The following is a 26215-nucleotide window of genomic DNA, read 5'->3' as shown; positions in this document are numbered from 1 at the left end:
TATCATCCATGGTACTTATTTTAAATAATTTCTTCACAACAGAGATTTAAATGTGACCCATTCCTTAAAGCCTGTGATGTAAAGTTAACTATCTGCTGAGTTCTGCAGACTGAGTGAAAAATCTCAACTGAATCTGCCAAAATAGTCTGCAGATGTTTCTTATTTCAGACAGTAACAAAAAATTGTACAATAGTTAATTAGAGAAATAAATACACAGTATGTGATGTATCCCCACAGTGTAGAAATGCCAGAAAACATGGGATGCACGGAGGAGTTATCATTTACTAGTCTTTGCAGAGTGCGATTTTCTTGCAGTCTTATTTAACGCTAAAAAAAAATCTACTTAACTTGTTACGGAAATTCACATCTATCTTGGTATTATTGTTTAAGTGGTCAGACTGAAAAATCAGCAAGACGGTAGTGGATATGATTCACAACAATGGCTTAAAACCTTTTAACAGCAAATTTAGATACTACATAGCACAGCAAAATCCATTAAAGTTATAGGGGTCAAATCTGTGGTGCACAGGAGTTATAGAAAGGGAATGTAACATCAGCCAGACTGGCCATTACATCCACAGTTTGTGGCTTTTCCTTGATAAGGATTTCTTTTTATGCCTGTTAATAATGAGTCTAGCTGGGCAATGAGAAGGAGCAAGTCAATTTTATACCTACTGATAGCAGCAGATTTCAGATATTTCAATACCTGTACATTCCTTATATATTTAGACTCATTTGTAGAAAATAACTATTGATTGATGTGAATGACAAACAGAGCTTCCTTACTGTTTTACAATCTGTGTTGATGAAAACAAAACAGCATGTGAAGACTCAGAAAGGAGGTTATTTGCATTTCTCTAACACTGGTATGGTTACTTACAACTGGTCCAGGTGGGCCTTGTGGGCCTTCTCCTCCTTTCAGACCAGCTGGACCCTGAAAAAGGATGGAAGCATGTTGTTCCAGTTGAAAAATTAAACAGTTTTTTTTATTTTGCAACATATTTAATATAAAGGACTTAAAAAGCAAGAAGACACTGCTAAATAAATTACCACCACTGAATGGATAGCCATTGGAATATAACCCATTTGGTGTTTTCCTATTACATTCATTTTCCAACACCGTGGAAAACTTCCTGTAATAGAAAGCTTAATTCATTGTTCTCCAGGATACTATATAAACACTGTACCCACAGTTACCTATGATGGTGTTTATACTGTACCTGAGCTCCTGGAAGGCCTCTTTCTCCTGGGAAACCACGAAGACCTGGCGGTCCATCTTTTCCAGAGATACCTTGAGGGCCTGGATCACCCTGTGAAAATGCAGAGGTTTCAAAAACTGCAAACGTTAGTTACTAATTAGTAATGCTACAATTTTAGTTATGGAGGTGGCAGAAGTAACGGAATCCATGACTTCCAGTAATCTCTGTGACTTGAGGTGTGGCGGTTGGGAGCTGCGGGGTACCCCTGCCACCCTGGCACTCCAAGCTGCCACAGGTGGTGGGGGGACCCCCAAGCTCCTGGATGGGGTGGGTGGTGGGGGCCCAGGAAGTTGCAGGTGGTGGGGAGACTCCACAGCTCCCTGGGGGAACTCCGAGCTCACGCTGACAGCCCCCAGAGCGGTGGGCGGTGGAGGTATCCCACAGCTCCTGGCTGCCACAAGCAGTGGGGCACCCTAAAGCTCCCGGCCTCTGCGGTTGGTGGGGGGACCCCTGGAGCTGGGGTCGGCAGCGATACCCCACAGCCTCCAGCTGGTGGAGGCAGCGGGGGCCCCTGGAGCTCCTAACCACCATGCCGCTCCCCGCTGCAGGCAGTATGGGGACCTGCAGATCCCCATTTTGTTACAAATATTTTTTAGTAAAAGTCAGGGACAGGTCATGGCTTCCGTGAATTTTTCTTTATGACCCGAGATCTGTCTGTAACTTTTACTAAAAATATCCATGACAAAATTTTAGCCTTACTAATTAGCACACTTAAAATGAAACAGCAGACTTTGGTTACAATCAATTACCAAAAAAAAAAGGACTGACCATCCATTCATCCAGCCAGCTATTCAAGTACTTTATGACCCTCATCACCATAGTATGTGAGCACAATAGCATTACAACAAATTTTAAACAATAATATACATTAGTTATGGTATATAAATAAAAAGTTATTAAAAATTATCAGTTTCTTTAAAGAAACATTTATGGAGGAAGTTATTCTTATCTACAATGAATAACTGAATAAAATCATGTACTATTTTCTTGATCAATGTAAATATTTTTTCTAATTTAATTTCTCTTTCATCCAAAGAATAACTGAAATTCTATAATGTGGCCAGTGCTACACAGAGATATGTCCCTGAGTTCCAGTACAGAGCTCCAACTTGACCTGAGCAGACAGGTTGTCTATGTACAATCTTCCACACTAAAAGGGAGGTTCTATGCAAACTGCTGGTCTTAAATTAACGGCTATCTTTGTTCCAACTGAAATTAATAGAAAATGATCAGGTTGGAAGTGAGGCCCTTATATCTTTGGCAAATTGCTGAAGAGATCTTCCCTGGGGAAAAATGTGTCTGTCCCTATTTTATGCCATACCTTCTAGTTATGAACAGTATCTGATTTTAAACATTTATCCCATCTATCTCCATGTGACACCTTCCTTCCAAAAGCCATGCCATACCTTAGCACCTTCTTTTCCTGCAGCTCCTGGGAGGCCTTGTTCACCTGGTGGGCCTGGAGGACCAGGGTGACCTCTTTCACCAATTGGGCCAGTCTCACCTGTAGGACCCTAGAACAGAAGTTAAACCTCAGTTCCCCTAACCAATTTAATTTTTGTTTGGTTTGCTTTTTGTGGGCAACCTGTTCCCCACTTTTTCTCAATCCCCCTCCTACCCTCAGTTGTTCCTAGGATCTGGGATGTCACCACAGTTGCCATTGGAAAATGTACAACCTGCACCTTCACCTGCAGACCACATTTGTTTACAAAATAGTCTAATCCTTAAATAATAAAGCTCAAACCCTATTCTGGCAGCAGTGTGGTATCTGTGTGAGGTTTCATGGGCTACAATTCTGGCCTTGCTTCTCAAGTGCTGAAGGCCTGAAACCCCTAGCATTTCTGATGTATGGGGGCGAGTTGGAGCGAGGACAAGAGATCTTGTACCCTCTACCTGCCATGGAGTACTGTGCTGTAGTATCTTCCTGGAAAAATATGGAGAAGGGTGGCTAGGCAGATCCACTGAAACCTCCCATGGGGACAATGCAAGGGCCCCAAAAAGGCAGATGCAGGGATCAAAAACCTGATCCACTGGCTTCTTCTCACTTGTATTTAAAGGGTGATGAGTTATGATACTGTATTCATGACAAGTGCTTTTGAGAAGAATGAAAGTTTGCCAGAAATCACCACATGGGTGTTTGGTTGCGTATTGATGCTCAATTCCAAAGTATAGTGTGAGAGAGAGAGAGAGAATCTCTGTGAATCAGTATTAATTCTAAGATAAGGCTAAGAGTAGGCACCAATAATAATTTTCAGAAGGGTTTTATAATTCTGATTGCTAAACACTGTAATTACCATTTTAATTGATTCACAGTGTCACTTTGTACTAGATAATATCACATATGGTACAATTTATGCCCCAAGAAGTGCATTTTCTGTTAGTATGAGTTGTGACAGTGGATGCTAACACTTAAGCAAGTGTGGAAAGATCCATATAGAAACCAAATGCAGGCAGTATCAGTCTTGGAAATAACAGCGGGCCCAGGGAATATTTGCCTGTGACTGAATAGTTATCTTTGAAATTAAGCAAAAGAGCAAAAATCACATTCAGTAAAACACATGCTGTTTTGATTCACTGAAATGGTGGAACAGAGAGAACTGTTGCATCAAACAGACTCAGATGCCACCAGTAATTAACTAGAGAGTACTTCAAAAAGGTCTGTTTCTAAAAGATTTGGTTAAAGCTACGTAATTTGTATCTCTAATGGAACTTTCTTCCCTTTCCTCTTTGTGTTTTTTCTAAAAAGAATCCCTAAACACAGTTTAGAAAGTAAAACCATTTTCTATAGAAACCTTGTGTCTTGGCAATATATGCTGTGAGGTTGTTAATACTAGATCTGGTTCTGGTCAATGAATAAATGGAGAATATATTATTCAGCAAATGTCACTAGTGGTGGTTATAAGATATATTCAACAATATCTCTACCTATTCGACCAGTCAATTACTGCAGAGGCCAATAGAAAATGCTATTTTTTTTAAAAATGATTAACAAAGTTAAACCTCTGTAATTCCCTGCGTGAATTTAATATTCTTTTTAGAAAATCTCTCAAGTCGGGCCTTGGGTTTCTCTTTTACGGGGGCTCAGCAGCACATGGATAATGGGTTTCCTAAACCATGATGGAATTGCCCGTGGTAAGAGATGCTTAAACTTTGCTTAAGAAGTCCAGCCCCTCTCCAGTTAGTATGCTTTGTTTTTCAGATTGGCAGTGCTGTGTTCTATTAACTTTGTCTCCAATTTTGCCTTTTCTAACCTCTTTAATGGCTATTGGTAAATAGGATAGGTGGCAAGGGAAAGGGCTAGTGTCATGAAGAGCACTTAAAATAAGTAACTATATAAGTATAATCAAATAAGATCACAAAGTAAACCTCACCCAAATATGGTAAAATAATTGAAATGCTTCACTCTCTCAATCTAAAATAATACAACACAATGTGTTATTTACTCTTTCTAAAAAGAGTTCAAAGTAAGGGTCCTATTCTTTATTCTTAACTCTTGGAGAACACCTACTTTGCATGCATTGAAATGACTACAGGTGATGAAATACAGTGGAGAATCAGGCCCAAAGTCTTTTGTTTTTGTGGCATTTGATTCTTGCTTAAATACATTTTGCAAAATTTGCTGTAAGTAATTGGGTACTGCTGGAGTTAACATGTCCATCAGTGTATATTATATACTCATGAACAATGGTTCTTTACATTAGCCACAAAACAATCTTTAAACAGTATTATCATATAGTTAGATATAACATTTAAAATGCTCTACCTGGGGTCCAACAACACCACCAGGGCCTGGGGGTCCAGTTTTGCCTTGAAAACCCTGTGAAATTAAATATATAATACATAGTTATACATGGCAAGGTATAGATGAGCCAAATTCAAATCTGTGCTGAAGAGGTGAGAGAGAAGTTCCATGTTAGGGGTTCAGCTTCAAGAATACATACTAAGATATCTATTATTCCTGTGTATACCTACATGTGAAGTTTTGAAAGCTCTGTCCTTTCTAATCATTCTCAGCTGTGCTTCTACAGAGCTATCATAAGCAATGCCAGTCACTTTTACAATTATCTCTCAGTAAAATTTATTAAGCAATTCTGAATACATGAGTGATACTGCTGAAACTCAGCTAAAATACATATAGACACATATATTATGAACCCAACCCATAGCCAAGACAGACAAATGACTATGTAAAGAAAGGCACAGATGGAAGATTAAGGAGTATGGGGGAAGGTGATGTGGAAGAAACATAAAATCAAATGAAACACAGAGCCGGAGAAGATGTGTGATTTTTTTTTTTCCTATAGAGGTGGGAAAAAGAGGGCTGCATAGGGAAAAAAGAAAATAGTGAGAATTTGAAATGATGAAGAAAATGGAAAGACGAATATAAGGTGAATGTCATTGGGACAGTCTTCCAGAAGCCTGGCAAAATCTGCTGTTTCTAGTAAGCAGCCATGGACCTCAGTTCAAAGGTAGTCAGCAAATTCTCTGGAATCCCCAATTTAGAATACTGCCTGTCCAAGGGCTCAGTTGTGCCTCTAAGAAGTAGTTCAGCATTGGAGGAGGTGTAGACTGGCACAGCCTCAGGAAAATGACCTCACTGCCATACCATATAGAGTCCAACATATCATCCCATCACATCAATATATATATGCATCCTTCACCCCTGTGATGGGTGTTCAATCCACACCAGCCCTGAAAGGGTACGGTGGCTCAGATAGGGCCAATTAACCTTGTAGGCAGCACCTGGGGGAGAGTCAGGCTGGATTTATAAATTACTAATTGCTGAGAAAGCCCAGCTGGAAAAGAAGCTGGATGAGGTATCAAGCCAGGAAGTTTGCAGCAGAAAAGGACCATGGGAAGAGAATCTGGAGTTGCTCTCTGGGGACAGAGAAGTGAGTAGAAGGAAAGTCAGGGAGATCAAAAGCCCTGGGATCCTATCCCTGAAGGAAGGGATTAAATAGCAGAGAAGAAAACCTGTGGAAGACAGAGTAGGAAGAAATCTAGAGAAAGAGCAGCAGGGAATGAGACTTCAGACTTTGACTGCTGATGATAGGGTCCCCTGGGCTGGAACCTAGAGTAGCAGCTGGCCCTAGATTCCCCTACCAGTCACTGGGAGACACAGAGTGGCACAGACCAGGATTTACAGAACATTACTTGAGACAGTACACAGGAAGATTGTCTGGTGGAACTTGGTTACCCCAGAAGGGAAAGATACTATATGTAAGGGGACTGTTGCCCCCTTACTAACATTCAGTGGGGGTGTTTTGGTTCGCTAGCTCCCAGTACTAAAAGGGGAAGAGTCTATGGGAAACCAGGACCCTGAGACTGATGGTCCCCAGGAACAATGGGGAGAGGCCAATCCTCTAGGTCAGCCTGAATGACAGGGTGGGCAAGCTAATCAGGGAGTCAGGAGGTCCCATCCTCCATGTGAGCTGGATTTGCCTGGGTCAGACAGAGTGGGGCCAAGCTAAGGAGAAGGCAGGGGCCCAAGCTAAGGTGGGGAGCAGAGCTGTGCCAGATCCAGAGGGACCAGAAAAGCAGCCCAGAGATAGCATTCCCTGTCCTGGGAGCAGAGCTGCAGCCCTAAAGCTAGAGGCACAACCCAGAGAGAGCAGACTTGCCCTGGGAGCGGAGCTGCAGCAACCAGAGCCAGAGGGGCCAGAAAAGCAGCCCAGGGAGCTGGAGGCAGAGCAGCTCTAGCCATGCAGAGACAGAGTGGTGCAGCTGGGGCTGGAGCAGTCCGGAGCTAGGTGTGGTGAGCAGCTGGGGAGAGCAAGGGGGACCCTAGGCAGCAGGCCCAGCACAGGGAGAGACCTCAGCCAAGAGGCTCTGCAGGCCAGGCTTGGATTGTAACCCCGACAGGGCGGGGGCAACACTAGGAAGAAGGGTCCTACCACTTAGAGCCTGAGAGCGTGTGGCCACCACCAGAGCAAGTGTCCAACCCACAGCATCCCTGCAGCACAGCCAGGGCCTGAGAAGAAGGCCTGGGTCTTGCAAGGAACAGACTGAGAACTGCCCGGACATGTTTGTGATATTTCCTGCCACAGAGCGGGTTGATGTGTTTCCTTTAACCTTTCCCATTTTTCCTTATTCTTTTTAAAAGTAATTGTTGATTAAATAACTTGCATTTGCTTTAACTTGTATGTAATGACAGTGGGTCAGAGAAGTGCCCAGTGCAGAGAGATACCCCAGACCCTAACCCCTGTCCTAGGTGACCACAGCAGAGTTGGGGGTTGAGCCCCCCAGGAATCCTGGGCCCAGCCTTGTTGCGGTTACGAGGACTCTGCCAGACAGGAGAGTGGAAGGGGAGTTCTCAAGGGCAGGGAGGCCACTGGGTAAAGGAAGTGGGAGTGAGGACTCGTATCCTTTCGCTAGCCCACTTCACCGGGGTAGTGCAGAAGCCAGGAAAGTTCTCCACAATAGCGGGATTATTCCCCCACTTACATATAGTGACATAGCTAGAGGGCTGAGTGGCAAAGAGAGAGCACCCTGAGTCCTAGAGAGCAAGAGGGGCCATGGGGCAAGCGAGCAACAGAAGGGAGTGCTAGACCAGATGAGCTGATCCCCAGACCCAGCTATGAGGAGGCGCTACAGGGGTGCCTGAACCCTGTTACAACCTATCTTCCTTTATCTTCACTGCCTGCCTGCATAAAGGCCAGGTACAATCTAACCTCACATTAGTTATGAGCTTTCGACCCTATTCAGCATTCCTTATGCAGGTAAAATTATCACTGAAGTCAACAGGAGTTTTCCCTGTGTCAGGAGACAGAAAGGAGAGCTGAATTGCATACATATTCAGTGAAAATGCCTTGAGAACATCTAGTGATTCCACCTCTGCAGAAGACAGATGTGTTTGAGCATATTTGGTAATTCTATTTTTTTTTCTCCTGTGCCATTAGCAAATCTGCTTTTTGCAGTCTGGTCTGAGGAAAAAAAAAAAGTAAAGAAGGTTTGTGAAAGAAATAATGAGCATCAAAGGAGATCATAGCAACAGAGAATACTCATTCAGTATGGCCTGGATAACTGATATGTGCATTCATCCCAATCTCATGACAATAAAGCGCTTATACTATCCCATCGTGTGTGTATATAAGCAAGCAGAGCATACTCTCATAATATTCTTGTGGCAGTTCATATGAAGGACGCTATATGAAGCTGAGTGCACTGTAACAAATAAGGAAATTCTCGTTAAGTAAGTAAGCTTTTTGTATTTTCCACATTTGTGGAGGTGAATAAAGAGCTCTGCAGCAATGTCTGCTTAAGCAGCTGATGCATCCTGATTAGTGAAATGATAAATCAATGGTACTTGGAGCTAAAGAAGTAATTCTAAATAATTTAGATCAAAATAATAATTTTTCATTAAAATTACCAGTTTTATTTCTTTAGATTTCAGTGGGATTGTATTTCATAATGCAGCATGCACAGAGTCCTTCTCCAATGTACATGTTTATAGAGATATCCTTCCAGTAAGAAAACCCAAACAATCCTTGTTTTGTTATATGGTTTTGTGTGTGGTTTTTGTCTTAATCACTCTTGATTCTACTTTTCTAAATTGTTAGCTTTCAAGTTTCCTAGTGGGCTGGCACTAATACTTTTTCTGCCTCCTTACATGGCTCTCAGTGAGAGAGGCAAACGTTATGTTGTTCCTCACATGTCTTCTTCAAAGCTGATAACAGAGCATTATGTTGCCTCACTATCTATTGTATACCTATGATCAGTCTGATGTTGTTTTGTGGGGAACAACCAGAAATAATCTCACCCTTACCACATGGAAAAAAAATTAAGTTGTCTGACATCTGACCCCACTGAGTTTTTTAATGGATTTTTGCTTTCTATAAACAAAGTTAGGTACCAACAAAAAATTGCCTCTCACTTTTTCCTGCAATTTTCAGTATAAAGCAAGGGAACTATCTATTAACTGATTCTTTTTTTTTAAAGATCACAGTGAACTAAGTAGGTGTGCAGCAGCCTGAAACAATAGAACCAATGTACTTACAGTCTCACCCCGCTGTCCTGGGTGCCCTGGCAAGCCATCTTTTCCAGGTGGCCCCTGAAATTGCAAGCAAAATAAGTCAGAGGTTTCTCAGTGATCTCTAGCTCTGAAAAGAGTATACAATTAGCCCTAATAATCTCTATGATCTTTTCAGACTTTCAGGCTAGCCTTCAGAAAAGCTTTACTGCTTTGATAGCAACTTGATACAATTTTAATATTTGATTTTTCTCCTGATTCCTTAATTCATGTAAAATCATCTGGATGGTTCACGTATGTTCAAAATGGATGCCTAACATTTCAAAATTCAAAGTCCCTACTTTCTGTCCTCTATTATCCTGTACTTCATCCCCAAGTTAATGAAAACTGTTTTAAAGATAAGTGTCTGAGTTGTGGCTATGCCTATGTTTAACATGGGGCAGCAGCAAAAAGATTGCAAAATGAGTAAATAAATTGTGATTAAAAAAAATCACAGATCTGATTCTGCCATCCTGACTCCCACTGAGCACAGACAGACTCTAAGGGCAGCACTATTCGTCTAGACTGTGCTAGACAACATCTAGACAAGTTCCAGGCAAAAAAGGGCATGAATTTTCTCTTCCTGCACAGACATGGTCAACTGAATTTGTGGCATCATTAGTCCCCCTCCTTCTCCTGGACCAGAGATGGGTTATGCATGTGGGGAGCAGAATCCCAGTTGGCCTGCAAAAATAATCTCGGAAAGATAATATGGACTAAGACTGTTACCACTACCTTTCTGACAAAACTCCTTCCACAGTTAAAGATCTGAGAATAGCCACAGCCATGGGAGTCTCTTGGAGCCATTCTGCCAAGATTCAGTGAGGAGCGGGATGGGAAAGGTTTGGACTTCCCAGTTGGTATGGGAGCATGGAACCTCTGTGTGGGTCATCTCATCCTCCTGAGGATCCTCTTGGATCAGTGTCTCTCATTACAGCAATAAGAAAATAGAAGTGGAACTCTACTTGACCACCTCTGCTCTCCCATGGGTTTTACCAGTATGGCTTATTCATTACAGTAGGACTACTCACAGGGAAAGATACTACAGAACAGAAGTATGAGACCATGGCAAATTAGGCCCTATATTTTTGAAAAGCTATGAACTAATCCAGGTCAATCAGGAATACGCAACTAACTCCAAATTGTATCCAGTTTGTGCAATGTACTCCATTTAGTAATAGTCTACCAGTAACAGACCATATTGTTTTATATTAATTTGAGATTTTTTTAGGCAGAAGGGAAAAGAGAAGGAGAGACCTCTAGTGGTGGCCAGTGTTCTCTGAAGATGGAGGAAAGAAATCGACAGACACATTAACTTCACACTTCACCCATTCTCTTAATATGCACAGTATACTAAGGCTTATCAGGATTACTCTGTATAGTGAATATCACATACTCTCTAAGCATGTTATTCAGACAAAGAGAAAGTCTGGTGCTACACTGACAACTAAGTACAGCAGTAATATATGACATGCACTACACTGAAACCAGTGTCCTCTGTATTAATCAGATTTCAGGATTATGATTTTGTTTCCCCATTATACTACTTTTCAACCTTTTGTTGTTGTTATTATTATTGTTCTATTATCAGTACTGCCCACTTTATATTTTGTTCTTTAAAATTGCTGAAAAATTTCAGTCCCCATTTTTACATTGGACCTTTATTGGCACCTGATAAAAGTGCCATTAGGATTGCTAACCAGTTAATTCCCATAGAAGACTCTGGCATACCTATCATTCTAAACCTAAGATTCTTTTGATCTCAGAATATCAAAGCATTTCCACAGATTTTTAGTTGTATGCTTGGAAAACTTATTCAAAATAAATTCCATCAGGATCTGGAACAGAAAGTAATAGGGAGAGAGAAACTGTGTGTATCCTCAGTGTAGGTATCTTTAGGATGAGCTTTGAGGAGCTCATTATGGGAAGTGATTTCATGTAAATGACTTTTCTCCACTTCACACCAGTCCAGTTCATTTGTCTTCTGTGCATGCACTGGAATAGAGATTTTTTTTTTAAGCCTTCCATCGAATGAGATATAAGGCTAGATCTGTTGCAAAAGTCTTGGATCACTGACATTTCAAGGTACAATGCAGATACTTAGCCAAGGTTCCTGTTACTTTTTTTATAAGCATGAATAAAATTTAAGGACTTAAATGACAGGCCACAACAGCTCCAGAATGAGCTATGTGTAAGAAATCTGCATTTTTAAACAATATACAGTATATATGAGGTGGATGGATTTACATGACAGTTTTCAATGGCTAAAAATATTCTTAATCAATTTACATTGTAACATACCCTAAATATGTATTTATATATAACAGAATAGAAAGCCTCTAAATATTTATATGGTAACACTTAGTGTGCCACATTTCTCATACATGATAGCTAAGATGCCTCTTCTCCCTTTCCTCTAACATAACCTACTTTTAAAAGAATATTTACATCAGCAAAAGAGAGGGAACTCAGTTCTCCCCCCCAGTGAATATCATACAAACTGCAACATTTACAAATAGAACAGACTCAGCCTTTATTTTGAATATCTGACTTTGGGTTTATGTAACAGGCTTTACAGTACAGAAGCTTAGGGGAGGTTTTTCTTTTTGTAATCTTCATACACTGAGGGACGGACTTGATTAATTATAATACAGCCCAACACCTCAGATGCAAGCTCTAATACATTTGTTCATACATTGACTTCAAAAAATTTTTCTGCCAAATTTGCATAATTATTACATATGCTTTTAAAAGATACTTACAGGAGGTCCCTTTGGTCCAGGGAATCCAACAGGTCCTTGCGGCCCTTGTGGTCCCTAATATGAAGATAAGCAAAAGGGTAAACTAAATACCAGATGCTATAATGTTGGACTGAAGAGTTTGCTTCAGTTATGTAACACAAACTCCATTGATAACAGCTGGACATGTGGATAAAGTGAGCTACATATTGCATGTGAATACTGTTAGCAGTTCAAAGTTCCACTAAAACACCCATGTGGAATATACCAAATTAGGGGCCACAGATTAATAAGAAACACTGAACATTTTTCCATGAAGTTCATTTCCATTAAGAAATGTGCAATTATTCTTAACCTGACTGCACTGCAGCCTTTTGTTCCTCATGTCAAAAGCTCATATTGGCAAGTTCTACACTCAGCCAGGTACAGTCAAAATTTGTAGGTACTGTCGAAATTACTCCTGCTGAATGGGAAGTATCTTAATTTCTATGTCTCTGAAGAAAAAAATTCTTGCTTGTAAGAAAAAAAACAGAGGAGCCATCTCTGAAAAGATTTTACTGTATGAGTTTTTTTGGAAGTTTTAAAGTAGTAAAATAAACAAGTAGCCCACATGATGGCTAATTTTAGAAGTTCTCATTGAAAATTAAATTTCTTGTCACTTTTACTGTAAGCATTTTCTGTTAATATGCTGAATGGGGCCTAGTATCAGATTATGTTAAGGCTCCGTCTGTGTTAGAGAACACGCGATACAAAGAACTAAAAAAGGAGCATTCAGATCTTACTTTCTGTGGTCACACAGCAAAAATGTGTACCCTAGTCATACAGTGCAAGACTTGTCCTGCTCTACCCGGTATATGATGTGTGGTTTTACTAAGACATCATGTGTCAAAATGTTAGAAGTTTAAAGCAAAAGTCTGGAAAAGAAAGATAATTCATAAGGGATGGTGATGTTAGCTTTCTGCTCCTCTGATAAAGTCCTGGCTGTCTCAGAGTTCCTTAAACCTCATTCATTGCAGACTGGGACATCAGGAAATGCAGGCTTTGAGCCAAATTATGGCTGCCTCTCTTGCAGTGGGAGAAGTGTTATGTACGAGTGAGGGAAAGGGTTGTTTGTTCAGTATCAGGCAAGATTTGCCCCTAAGTGAATCTGAGTCCTATTTAAAACTTGATTTATCATTTATTAGTGAATGAGGCTCAACCAAATGGTTAACCAGAAACTATTCAAAATGTACATTTTTCTATGATTTTATAGCACTATCCACATTTTCTAGAGCAATATCTATAAACTGTACCTGCAACTCCAACCCTCACCCCTAAGTATGCTCACTATGGTACATTCCTTGATTCAACTGTCTGTATCACATCCAGAAACAAAAAGGGCAAGGAGAGTAGCTTACAAAACAGAAACTCTTAACAAAAATAGGGCAACATTTGAAGAAAGATATTAAAAGTGGCTTATCCACTGTCCAAAACATTAAACAAATTGGTCCCTCTCTGGAATACGGTTAGAAAAACAGAACTCAATGGTTTATTTATTACTAGTAGCACTTTCTTGGCCATAAGTCCCTTTTCCCCTTTGATCCTCAAGCCATGAGGCTTTCTAATAAAAAGAAATTTACATTTTTTTTATTCACAATATGAGTTGCAGATTTCAAGCCAGTAGGAGTATGTGAGAAGAATACTCTAGAATTCCAATATCACATTATTAAATGTACATTTCCTTGTGTCATTGTTTTTAAAAGTTTTCTATAGAGGATAGATATTTAATATTTAAACGGCTAGCAGCTGGAATATTTCTAGCCAGTCAGAAATGGTCTTTTAAAGTTCCTCTCTTTTTTGGCTAACAACTCTCCCCTCTGTCATATGCCTCATTTTAGAGCACATGCCCAAAGTACACAACGGCCACTCAGATGAAAGGCTTGTGTGCTCCTGTGACACATTATACCTTTGAGCTAATCCATTCCTCTCCATTGACGCTTTTTCTCCTTCCCCTGAGATCTGTCCATTGTCTTCTACCTTCTTGCCCACTCCCTACAACACTGCTTCTTAACTCCACTCCCCTTGACTCTGCCTTCCAGCTCCTTCTGGAGCTCTGCTTTCCAGCTCTCTGCAGCCTCTCTCCCGGCTCCATGATGTGGAGAGATCTATAGTTTGGCCTGCTACTCCCATTCAACATTCCCCCCCTACTACAATCAATCCTCCCTCTACCCCAGATTCCCACTCCACTTGTTCCACACCCCTAACTCCCACACACTTCCCACTTCACCCACCTCTTCTCTCTGCCTCTCAACTGTGGTTCATTCCCCACCTACCCCTGTTCCACTCAGCTCCTTACCTTTCACCTGACACCCAGTGGCTCCCTGCCTCCTTCATCACCACCATCTCCAGGTCCCCAGCTGTCACTCCAAACCTCACCTCCTGCTCTGTCTTACCCCTACTCCAGTTACCATCCTTCAGCTCTGCTAGCAGCTCAGCTGCACTCTGTGATTTCCTGTGATTTTTCATTAACTGAAAATCCCTGGAGTAGAATCTCACTCTGGTGAGATTCTACTCCAGGGATTTTCAGTTAATGAAAAATCACAGGAAATCGATGAAAGTCTTCTTAAATAGAACCTATATTTTACATGTAGCTGTAATGCATTTTTCTGCATATGTTGAATGGTTTTCCACCAGAAGTGTTGGCATACCTTATGTGAGGAGAGATTTGACTTTTAACTTTCTTAGACATATACAGGCATGCACATTCCATTGTAGGAGGAGATGTTGATTAAAAACTGACATATTCTGTTTGCAATTATTAGGGAATGTTCACTATATTTGGTTCAATGTTGGTTCCTGCAGACACTTAGGCTGTGAGAGTTTGAGATTTCTATAAAACAGATTCTAAACAAAACACACTTCTACCGTCTCCTAATAATATTTCTATCATACACACTTGGTCACCAATCTTTAACTTTGCAGGCATTGTTGGCAATTACTGCTTTTCAGACTTCTCACACATTCCCAGCAAAGTCTGTTTGTTGTTGCTATGCAACTGTTAGTACATTCAGGTATGGACATGGAAATACTGTGGCAGATGATGTGGCTTCTCATAACATGGGACAAAGCTAGGGCTTAAGAAACTACAGCTTGAACACACTGGAATCAAACATTCTTGAGGTCAAAAGGGAATCTCAATTGGGAAATCAGTTGTTGGTTTTGTTTTGTTTTTTAAAGGATACCATTCATGTGCTCTATATGGCTGTGTAAAAATAAGCCACAAATATGTTTGCGTGAAAATTGGGATGAAACAAAATGCAGTCATCCAAACTTTAGCCTCTCCAAGTAACCCAGTCAAAGGGCAAATTCACTTATCTGTAGGAGTTAAATTACTTGTTCTGCGATTACAGATCCATTTTATAATTTTTCTATGTGCTACTGTATAGTTTACAGACTCTGTTTGATTGTGTATTGATTCAAATTTAATATCATGCGGTGGATTCTATTTTACCCAGCAGCAGGAGTTCTCAAGCATGTGATTAGGTGATTAGGACAAAAGAATCAGCTGCTGTCAATTTATTAGCTTTTAGAGGCATTGAGTACTTTAAAAAACCCATCTACTAACAGCAACTCTGCTGAACGGGCCATTTTTATTAATAGAGAGAATCTCATAAAGCTGAGAAATGTAATTTGGTTTGTTTGGATATGCACCCAAAAGTCTGAATGTTGATCCCAACCTCATCCCAATGATCCCAATCTCTTAGGTATGCCAAACTGGGTGTCTGAGAGGAAAAACAAGCCTTCAAGGCTTCCTGCTTCTAGCTGAGCAGGAAGGACAGCACTGTAAGGAAGTCTACCCTTGAGGTACAATATGACAGTGCAATTGCTTCACATCCTATGCAGAGAAGTGCAAAGACATAAGAAAGTGGGGAGAGAGGAGAAAGAGAGCAAAGAAAGAGATGCAGGAAATAAAATGAGGAGAAAAAGCTATTCCAGACCTACCCTTTCACCTGGTGGGCCGGGAGGGCCATCACTGCCTGCAGTGCCCTAGAAAATAAGAACAATTTGTTCAAAGGTGAAGCCTAATTTTCTTTGAGAAATAATTTTGCAGCAAATAGCATCTGACAATTACCTTAGGGCCTGGTTTTCCTGTGGGACCTCGTGGGCCTCTTGATCCCCGGGGACCCTGTGAATTGGAGATGCAGATACAAATGATGATGGTCATACAGGACAGTGTGTCAGAGTCAGCCATGCATTTTTACAGTAGGTGCAAAACATCACAAAGGTTGCAATCACTAAGGGAATGCAAGTAATGGTTTTAAACAAACAAAATAAAATACATACCGTTGGCCCTCGCTGTCCCCTGGGACCTGGTTTGCCATGTAAACCCTGCCAATGAAAGTTCAAATAAATCATCTAACATGTGGCAATTGATTGGGAATGAAAGTTTTGCTGTTGATATGAGGCAATGTGCAGCTCTCCTAGGACTAAATGCTCTTTTACCTCTTATCTGCTGTGCATTTTAATTTAACGAAACAGGTTTTTACTAAAAACAGATCTTTCTGAAATCACTGTTCATGCAGCTTTATTCATTAGCTTCTGCGTGTTAGGGCTAGATTCTGCCCTTGGCTCCAGAGCACATTAATGTTGCTGCACGGCCCATTCACAGCCACTGGAGTCCCTGAGAGCGATTCTGGATCAACCAGAATTTCTCCTTGGAGCTCCCATCCCGGGAGATGGTACATCACGCTCCGTCTGGACAGCTCCACTGGTTAAGAAGGGAAATTGCTTTGTAGGAAGAAGCAGGGACCATACTGCATAGCCCTTGCATAGAGCCAGCATCTTGGCCCTTAATATGTAGCTCCAATATATCTTTCATAGGGAGAATCTATAGATCCCTTTCCTGAGGTGGACTTTACGCTAGGATTGTAATGGAGTCTAATGTTAAGAAGCTTTTAATTCAAGGTATTCTCCTGATAGAAAAAAGAAACACAGTGACTGTTACTTGTTAAAATCTAACTAGTGGAAATGGGATCTTCATATGAAGTTCTCATTTTAAAAAGAATTACATGCATATTCTCACTGTTTTGTCATCATACAAGAGAATACTATTTTAGTACTATAATACTACTCAAGTTGTAAGCTCTTTGGGTCTACACAGCAAAGAAAAACCCCATGTCTGGTCCAGGCCAGCTGACTCACCCTTGTGGGACTTGGGCTACAGGGCTGTTTCACTGCTGTGTAGACTTCTGGGCTCGGGCTGGAGCCTAGGATCTGGGACCCAATGAGGTGGGAGGGTCCCAGAGCCCAGGCTTCAGCCTATGCCCAGAAGTCTACACAGCGGTGAAATAGCCCTGCAGCCTGAGCCTCACAAGCCTGAGACAGCTGGCACAGGCCAGTCACGGATGTCTAATTGCTTGGTAGACATACTCTTGGAGGCAGGGACTGTCTTTTCATTGTGTATACTGTGTTACCACAATGGATTCCTGATTCATGGTTAGGTCTTTAGACTATACTACTCTTGGTACTACCTGTAACAGGTAAAAGCCAGTTACACTGGCCCAATTCAGAAGTCCGTGGTTAAATGCCTGGCTGAATTGAGGCTTTTCTTGACATCTAATAACTTCATATTTTCATATTTTAAAGTGTGTTCTTGTGCTTGTTACAACTTCAGGTTTCCTAATTTAGCCTCCTGATGGATGGTTCAGAACAATGATTTTTAATACTGCTTTATCCAAAAAATAGGGTCTGAATGTTTTGGTTTTTTTTTTTTTTAAACATTCCTTGTTGGTCACTGTAAAAAAAAAAAAAAAAGAACTGCCTTCAGCTCATCTAAAACCATTCTTTTTTTTTTAAAAAAAAAAGCAAACTCAAAATACAATTGTTTCTCAAAAATGTAACATTTAAAGTGGTGAATCTGTGCTTTGGATTCCTTGATGCTAAATAAAATTGATTGGTAGGCACAGTAATCATATACCTTACTTCAATCTGACTTAACGTCACACTGAGTTGTCATCTACAAGTTCCAAGTCATCCTTTCACTTCTGATAATTTTATCAGCTTTCTAACAACATGATCAGCCACATCTAGTTGAGCTTTACAGGCAGCAGTGCAGTGACCTTCTTTTTAAATCCCCCCCCGCTTTTTATTGTGGTTGGAGATGCAGCATATTAGCTTCTCCCCAGGTGCTTCAAATAAACGAAGCAGCAAAAATTGACATTTTTCTTCTACTTGTTAAATATATGTTCTTCGTCCTGCTTGCTATAGTCTGATGACTCAGAATGCATAGAAAATCCAAGTTAAATTGCATGGTATCTAGGTAATTCACAAGATAGGAAAATAGTCCTTGCCACTGGTCTAGCTAGTCCACTTCCAGTATGAGCCATTTCAGAAGAAGATGAAAAACACTCCCTAATGGACAATTATTGAATAAGCTACCTTGTGAGAGAACTTCTATCTATCCCAGATACTGAGTGGTTGTGTTAATGCCCTGAAGCATGAGGATTTATGTCTCATGCAGTTTGATACTATTTAATGTGTCTTTGGATGTTCAGTCTTATCCAGATAAAGGCCCAATGCTATAATATCTCAATGTTCTCTTGAAGCTTCTTGCCTTTATATATTTTAGCAGAGAGTTCCACAGGCGTATTAAGCATTGTGTTTTTTTTAAAAAAGTATATCATACCCTTGCACCTTTCTCTCCATTGGCACCTGGGAATCCTGGAAAACCAGTGGAGCCCTGTATCAGAAATGGATGCAAATATCATCAAATATCTGTCACACCACCGCAATACATCCGGTTCTTAATCTAGAATTAAAACACATCACCAAATTGATGCAAAATGTACTTTACAATTAGATCAATGGAAATAGTTTTTAAAGCTGTCAGCTCTGGTGAATATCTAAAAATTAACTTACCATAATGCCTCAAGTCCTGAATGCATTAAAAACATCAACATATGTAATGACTTTATTTTTCATGAACATCAGTAAGAAACTGTTTGACAAAACTTTTCCAATTTTAGTTAACAGTCAGAAAGAAAAGTTCATTAACCACCACTAGAAATTATTTTATTAAATCATGACCAAGAGACATGAAACTTGGGAACTTGCCTCTGCTGAATCAGAGTGGCAGAACTAAAATTATTTTCTTAATGAAGTATCAGTGTTGCACAGAGCATTCTTGTGGACCTTATTGCTCTTCTGGTCAGCTATTTAAGAGGGTTGATTTGCATTTTTGTTTTCAAGTGGCTGTTACTGTGTGTTCACATTCACATTTCACAGACACATTGTGACTAACATTAAAAACTTCAGTTCTATTCAAGTTAGGTAACTCAATAGAAAGCATCTGTTTTAGCAGAACTCTCTCTTTACAGAGGTCTGTATAACCCAGCACTGATGGTCTAAGTGTGGCTGTGCAGTGGGATCGCATAGAGCCTAGAACATAACTTGGGCTTCAGGAAAGAGTCTTGAGTCTGGGATGATACTGCTTGCTAAACCCTACCTACACCTTTTCCCCATCTCACCCTCACAAAGCCCACTATGCCTTCTGACTTCAATAGCAGTTGTATATATGTATTTATTTGAAGAATAGGTCCTACTATTTATTATGGACACCTCCTCTCTCATATATTTTCAGACACCCACATCTATATTCAAATATATATAATACCCCAACAAGCTCTCAGATCAACTTTAACACTGGAGGATCTCTGCCAGGATTAGACAGTGTTCAGTTAGCAAAAAGCCCTGAGTTTCCTAGTCAGAAGAAATACTTTTAATGAGATAACCAGTCATGCTTTTCACTTACATGGAGACCATACCTTTACCAACCCTGATCAGCAGGGATATTTTTCAAGGGAACAAGAGCTCCTCAAAAGAGCTTCTTGCTAAGTGATGCCCCCCTCTTATCTTTCAAATGAAAATGATACTTATGTTCCAGTGTTATGATCAATGTTGACAAACTTGCTCGCTTTATTCATAAAAAGGTGGCCATCAGATGCTCACATGCAGTTACTCTATGAAACAGTGTACACATAACAAATTTGGAGGTTATACGCTCTTGTGGTGCATGAAATTTAGACAAGCTAATGGATGCTCACAGTAATTAACCATTAACCCTGGCCCTATGAAGAGTTCACTGTGAAGGAAGAACCTAATATTCTACGGTTTACAAAGAGAACTTAGAAAATGTGCTGACCATCAGGAAAATATTTGTTAAACTTAGCTAATGAGCTATAAATGTCACCATTCCCTCCACCAGAACAAAATGGTTACAAGGAGAACTGACATGAGTCAACAAATACAGCTGTTTCCAGGAATTATTTCTTTCTCTCCCCTCCCACCACATGTAATCCTTTTCCCTTTCTACTTCTGTCATACCATTCTGAAGGATAGTGCTGGCTTGACAGCTGCCAGTGCACTGATTTGCTAGGGGGGTGGCCTGGGGTTAGAAAAGACCATTGACACAATTTACTTTCAAGTTACGGGAGATTAAAAATCACAGGTTTGGTTTGGCCTGTCAATACGGTAGTACTGGCCATATTCTGCTCAGTTCCCTGCTGCGATAACTCATCCATCTTTGTATGCACAACACTAGTGAGTTTTTTTTTATTATTGGTTTAGCAACATGTAAACAGCTAGCTACAATGTAAATGGCCAGACTGTAAGAAAGAACTGCTCCATTCTCTTTGTAGCATCAACTAATATTCTTTTCTGGTTTTGTTTTTAAGTTCTTTATGGTTTCCTTTTAATATACCTTATTTATAACAAGGCATTCCATTTATCCACTAACTAAGTTGTCTTTGAGGGGTCAGGCAGCCCCAGTGCTGACGGTTTTACATGAACAGAGAAAGAAGGAATTTCTTGTTTGAATTGTTTTCACCAGTTGTGATTCAGTGTATAAACCCTGAAGAAAGTCTAATTTTGTATGAGGCCCCAAGTGTGCCCTTAAAACTGTGTGTTATAGTACCAGAGAGAAAAACTGTTCAGACATTAGTATGAAAGGCTTAGCTATAAATATTTAATATATACAGTATTCTCAGAACTTCCTGCAATCAAGCTGATGAGGACTAGATTTGAGAAAAATATAGTGAAATTATCTTATAATGGTGCCTGTGCCTAAGAACGTCACACAGAAGCAAATTCATACCAGGCAAATAAGTGGCAGAAAAAAAATCACCTTGAACCATCTACTGACTATTGGAACAGGACTTCATATTTCCTTTAGACAACCATTATAGATTATATGCACCTTTGATTTCGTCAACCTTTGTAATGTTGATTTCAACAGGACTATGGGTAGAAAAACATGCTACCCAACATGAGTAAGGATGGCCAAACAACAGGCCCTGAGTGACTTGATGCATTGTAGCAATCAAAACCCTTTCTAATCCGGTTGCCTAAACTTCATGGAATAGCCAACAGTGAGTATAGTTTGAATTAATTTCAGTTTTAACTTAACTTAATGTAACTTAACGAAATTCCCAGTAACATCTATATTGGAAAATATCCACCAATTTTCTTTGAAGTGTACGTCTTTTTTTGTTCTTAATACTGAATAATGTAAAACCTCTTTGATCTTAGACACGTCAAAAGAGAACAAAAAGGAACATTGAAATCTCAGACATTTAGGTTAAAAGGCAGAAGCAAGAAAGGATCTCTTTATCAAGAGTATTCACCTTGAGAAACACTTTCTTTAGACTGCTAGGGTCTATTTCATTCACACAGAGTATTCAGTGAATAAATACTCTTAAGAGAGTTTACTTAGCAGAAATATAGGGCCAAATTGTAGGCTACAAACATAAAAAAAATACTTCAGTTAGTTATCCAGAAAGTATTATCTCTGTCCAAAAAAATCACCAGTTCCAATTTGGAAGTAAGTTCAGATCCCAGAATTTAGACTAGAGCAGCAGTTTTCATAGTTTCAAACTATGAGGTGGATCTCCCAAGGGAGGCGTGGGAATGTGTCACGGGAGGCCTGAGATGTGTGTTTTTTTTTTTAAGAGCTCTAGCTGTCAATCCCAGGTGGCTGAGGCTCATATAGAAGGACCATAGGTGGTGATATATGTACTTGTGTGTGGTGGTGGTGGGGAAAGTGCAAACTACTACAGACACAAAAAATGGGGGCTGATCAAATAAGTTTGAGAACAACTGGACTAGAGGAAAACTCAATATTTTATTGAGATGACATTCAGTCCTGCTAAAGGGGTAAGAGTTTTTCATTTATTGTACTATGCATTCCTAGCTGATCTCATCTTTGACACACTCTGAAGATAAGATAGAGAGGGACTTTCACAGACAACAGGAAATGTCCCTAACATTTTTAACATTCCCCCCAAAATTATTTTAATAGGTCTTTCTAACGGTTGCTTAGTCTACACTGAGCCACTTCTCAAAACTAGGTTAAACTGATCCTTTAAAAATGTAATTTACCACTATTAAGTCTTTATAAATAATTTAGAAACAGAACCAGCTAACACAGATATTTTCTAGGGATGACAGAGTCCAAATGATAATTGAAGGAGGGACAACTGCAAAAAAAGAAACAAACAAAGCAGGGAATTGTGGACAGAAGGAAGGGGACTAACACAGGAGAAAGAACAAAGCTAAGCATTCTGGTTATATGAATGTCAAGCAACAGACATCAGTCACCCTCTTAACACAAGCAAAGGAAAAATATGGAGAAAACTGTGAAAGACAATATTGTAAGAGTCCATCTCCTATCTTTCATGGTCACACACTTGGAAGTGTGTTGGAGATGTTAAGACGGCTCTTTCTGTAGCTAGTAGAAGATGGCAGAAACGTAGCAGTGAGAGTCTAAGGACTATATCTGGGTCCTCAGACCATACTGCAAATTCCCATGGACATCAGCTTGAGTTCTGGGGGCAATATATGGCTTTAAGTCTTAAAGAAGCAGGAGGTATTAAAGAGCGGTTGGCTCTTTTTCACTAGTCCATGATGTGTATAATAGTATATTGCTGGCACAGGTATATGATGCAAGTAAGACTGGCAGGGGCTTAAAAGTTGTATAGTTGAGAGAAGGGGAAGTAGTGGTCCAAAATGAACAACTGTTATGGACCTAACACATTTTTGACGTACATTAAAGTGTCATGGTCAGGAAAAACAGAGTGAGAAACAACTCGGGGTTTGGATGCTCATAGACTCATAGATATTAAGGTCAGAAGGGACCATTATGATCATCTAGTCTGACCTCCTGCACAATGCAGGTCACAGAATCTCACCCACCCACTCCTGCAATAAACCTCTCACCTATGTCTGAGCTATTGAAGTCCTCAAATCGTGGTTTAAAGACTTCAAGGTGCAGTGAATCCTCCAGCAAGTGACCCATGCCCCATGCTACAGAGGAAAGTGAAAAACCCCCAGGGCCTCTTCCAATCTGCCCTGGAGGAAAATTCCTTCCCAACCTCAAATATGGCGATCAGCTGAACCCTGAGCATGTGGGCAAGATTCACCAGCCAGATACCCAGGAAAGAATTCTCTGTAGTAACTCAGATCCCACCCCATCTAACATAGCATCACATGTCCTCCTTCCTTAAATAAATAACTAATAGAACAGCTGCAGTTGTGGATTTGTCCACAGCAAATCCACTCTTGAGTGCCATAAATAAAACTAATTCATTTACCTTTGGACCTTGTCTTCCTGGATATCCTGGCAGTCCTGGAACCCCAAGTTTACCCTGAAATTAAAATATATATATATTGTTTCTAGTAGTTCTTAGTAGTTTAGTCATAACTTTATATAAAGTTTGTTTCCTTCCATAACATATACAATCAAATATTTTATTACATTCATCTTCATACTTCACCTATTTCCCTCCTGAGAAGTGGTCAACTGGCTTTGTTTCCAAAACCTCAGTTCCAAGAATGAAATCCTAATCTTGCTGAAATGGATGACGTTTTGCTGTAGACTTCAAGGAACCCAAGATTTCACCCAAACACTTTTTCAACACTGTAATGTAGTGATGGTGGCAACAAAACATTAACACACCCTTTAACACAAAAGGCAATTCCCATAACAGTGCTCTTCATGTTGCATCACATGTTGGCTAATGTGTTTTGTTTATCTATAATCTCCATGAAAGCCAATGGATATTTGAAGATCAAGCTCTACAGCTTGTCTTGAAGAGTTCTAAACTATATCAGAAAATATCATTGAAAATCATACCCCAAGAATAATCCAATATCACATAATATGTGGTGTGTTTTGAGAAAGATGGCTGTCTTCCCAGCATCAGACAGGAAAATAGGCTGAGTCAATTGATGCTATTGATGTTACTAATTCTACTGCCTGAAGGTGGAAGGCGGGACTGCTGCTGTGTCCAGATTTCGTAGTGGAAATAATATGGATTAAATATATTTCAGAGGCTCATCTAAACTAAGCAAACAGTGCTGCTAACTCTTATAATCCTGTCACAAGTCTCCTGGTATTTGGTATTTTTCTTAACGCTCCAGCTCCTGAGGTCAAGAGGATTGTGGAAAAATCTCATCTTTCAATGTGCGAGAAGAGCGAGTAACTTGCTAGCCTTTGTAGAGTAAAACTGGAAAAAAATGAAAAGGAGTACCCGTGGCACCTTAGAGACTAACAAATTTATTAGAGCATAAGCTTTCGTGAGCTACAGCTCACTTCATCGGATGCATTTGGTGGAAAAAGCAGAGGAGAGATTTATATACACACAAACACAGAGAACATGAAACAATGGGTTTATCATACACACTGTAAGGAGAGTGATCACTTAAGATAAGCCATCACCAGCAGCAGGGGGGGGAAAGGAGGAAAACCTTTCATGGTGACAAGCAAGGTAGGCTAATTACAGCAGTTAACAAGAATATCAGAGGAACAGTGGGGGGGTGGGGGTGGGTGGGAGGGAGAAATACCATGGGGAAATAGTTTTACTTTGTGTAATGACTCATCCATTCCCAGTCTCTATTCAAGCCTAAGTTAATTGTATCCAGTTTGCAAATTAATTCCAATTCAGCAGTCTCTCGTTGGAGTCTGTTTTTGAAGCTTTTTTGTTGAAGTATAGCCACTCTTAGGTCTGTGATCGAGTGACCAGAGAGGTTGAAGTGTTCTCCAACTGGTTTTTGAATGTTACAATTCTTGACGTCTGATTTGTGTCCATTCATTCTTTTACGTAGAGACTGTCCAGTTTGGCCAATGTACATGGCAGAGGGGCATTGCTGGCACATGATGGCATATATCACATTGGTAGATGCGCAGGTGAACGAGCCTCTGATAGTGTGGCTGATGTGATTAGGCCCTATGATGGTATCCCCTGAATAGATATGTGGACAGAGTTGGCAACGGGCTTTGTTGCAAGGATAGGTTCCTGGGTTAGTGGTTCTGTTGTGTGGTGTGTGGTTGCTGGTGAGTATTTGCTTCAGATTGGGGGGCTGTCTGTAAGCAAGGACTGGTCTGTCTCCCAAGATCTGTGAGGGTGATGGGTCGTCCTTCAGGATAGGTTGTACATCCTTGATGATGCGTTGGAGAGGTTTTAGTTGGGGGCTGAAGGTGATGGCTAGTGGCGTTCTGTTGTTTTCTTTGTTGGGCCTGTCCTGTAGTAGGTGACTTCTGGGTACTCTTCTGGCTCTGTCAATCTGTTTCTTCACTTCAGCAGGTGGTATTGTAGTTGTAGGAATGCATGATAGAGATCTTGGAGGTGTTTGTCTCTGTCTGAGAGGTTGGAGCAAATGCGGTTATATCGTAGTGCTTGGCTGTAGACAATGGATCGAGTGGTATGATCTGGATGAAAGCTAGAGGCATGTAGGTAGGAATAGCGGTCAGTAGGTTTCCGATATAGGGTGGTGTTTATGTGACCATCGCTTATTAGCACCGTAGTGTCCAGGAAGTGGATCTCTTGTATGGACTGGTCCAGGCTGAGGTTGATGGTGGGATGGAAATTGTTGAAATCATGGTGGAATTCCTCAAGAGCTTCTTTTCCATGGGTCCAGATGATGAAGATGTCATCAATGTAGCGCAAATAGAGTACGGGCATTAGGGAACGAGAGCTGAGGAAGCGTTGTTCTAAGTCAGCCATAAAAATGTTGGCATACTGTGGGGCCATGCGGGTACCCATCGCAGTGCCGCTGATTCGAAGGTATACATTGTCACCAAATGTGAAATAGTTATGGGTCAGGACAAAGTCACAAAGTTCAGCCACCAGGTTAGCCGTGACAGTATCGGGGATACTGTTCCTGATGGCTTGTAGTCC

General features: G+C 40.5%; 1 protein-coding gene across 1 annotated transcript in view; it reads right to left on the bottom strand.

Moving 5' to 3' along the window:
• COL11A1 (collagen type XI alpha 1 chain) overlaps nucleotides 1–26215 on the bottom strand; it is a 240499-nt gene that overhangs the window by 81661 nt on the left and 132623 nt on the right. Inside the window, exons 31-41 of the mRNA XM_038414607.2 lie at nucleotides 23630–23683; nucleotides 18670–18723; nucleotides 16329–16373; nucleotides 16117–16170; nucleotides 15987–16031; nucleotides 12030–12083; nucleotides 9256–9309; nucleotides 5023–5076; nucleotides 2666–2773; nucleotides 1221–1310; nucleotides 881–934 (exon numbers count right to left, since the gene is read on the bottom strand). Of these exons, the coding sequence (XP_038270535.1) occupies nucleotides 881–934; nucleotides 1221–1310; nucleotides 2666–2773; nucleotides 5023–5076; nucleotides 9256–9309; nucleotides 12030–12083; nucleotides 15987–16031; nucleotides 16117–16170; nucleotides 16329–16373; nucleotides 18670–18723; nucleotides 23630–23683 (666 nt within the window). The remainder of the gene's footprint in view (nucleotides 1–880; nucleotides 935–1220; nucleotides 1311–2665; nucleotides 2774–5022; nucleotides 5077–9255; nucleotides 9310–12029; nucleotides 12084–15986; nucleotides 16032–16116; nucleotides 16171–16328; nucleotides 16374–18669; nucleotides 18724–23629; nucleotides 23684–26215) is intronic.

The sequence above is a fragment of the Dermochelys coriacea genome, chromosome 8, assembly GCF_009764565.3.
Source record: "Dermochelys coriacea isolate rDerCor1 chromosome 8, rDerCor1.pri.v4, whole genome shotgun sequence".
Taxonomy (NCBI): Eukaryota; Metazoa; Chordata; order Testudines; family Dermochelyidae; genus Dermochelys; species Dermochelys coriacea.
Note: the sequence above shows the minus strand (reverse complement) of the source record. Positions and strands in the feature narration are given on the sequence as shown.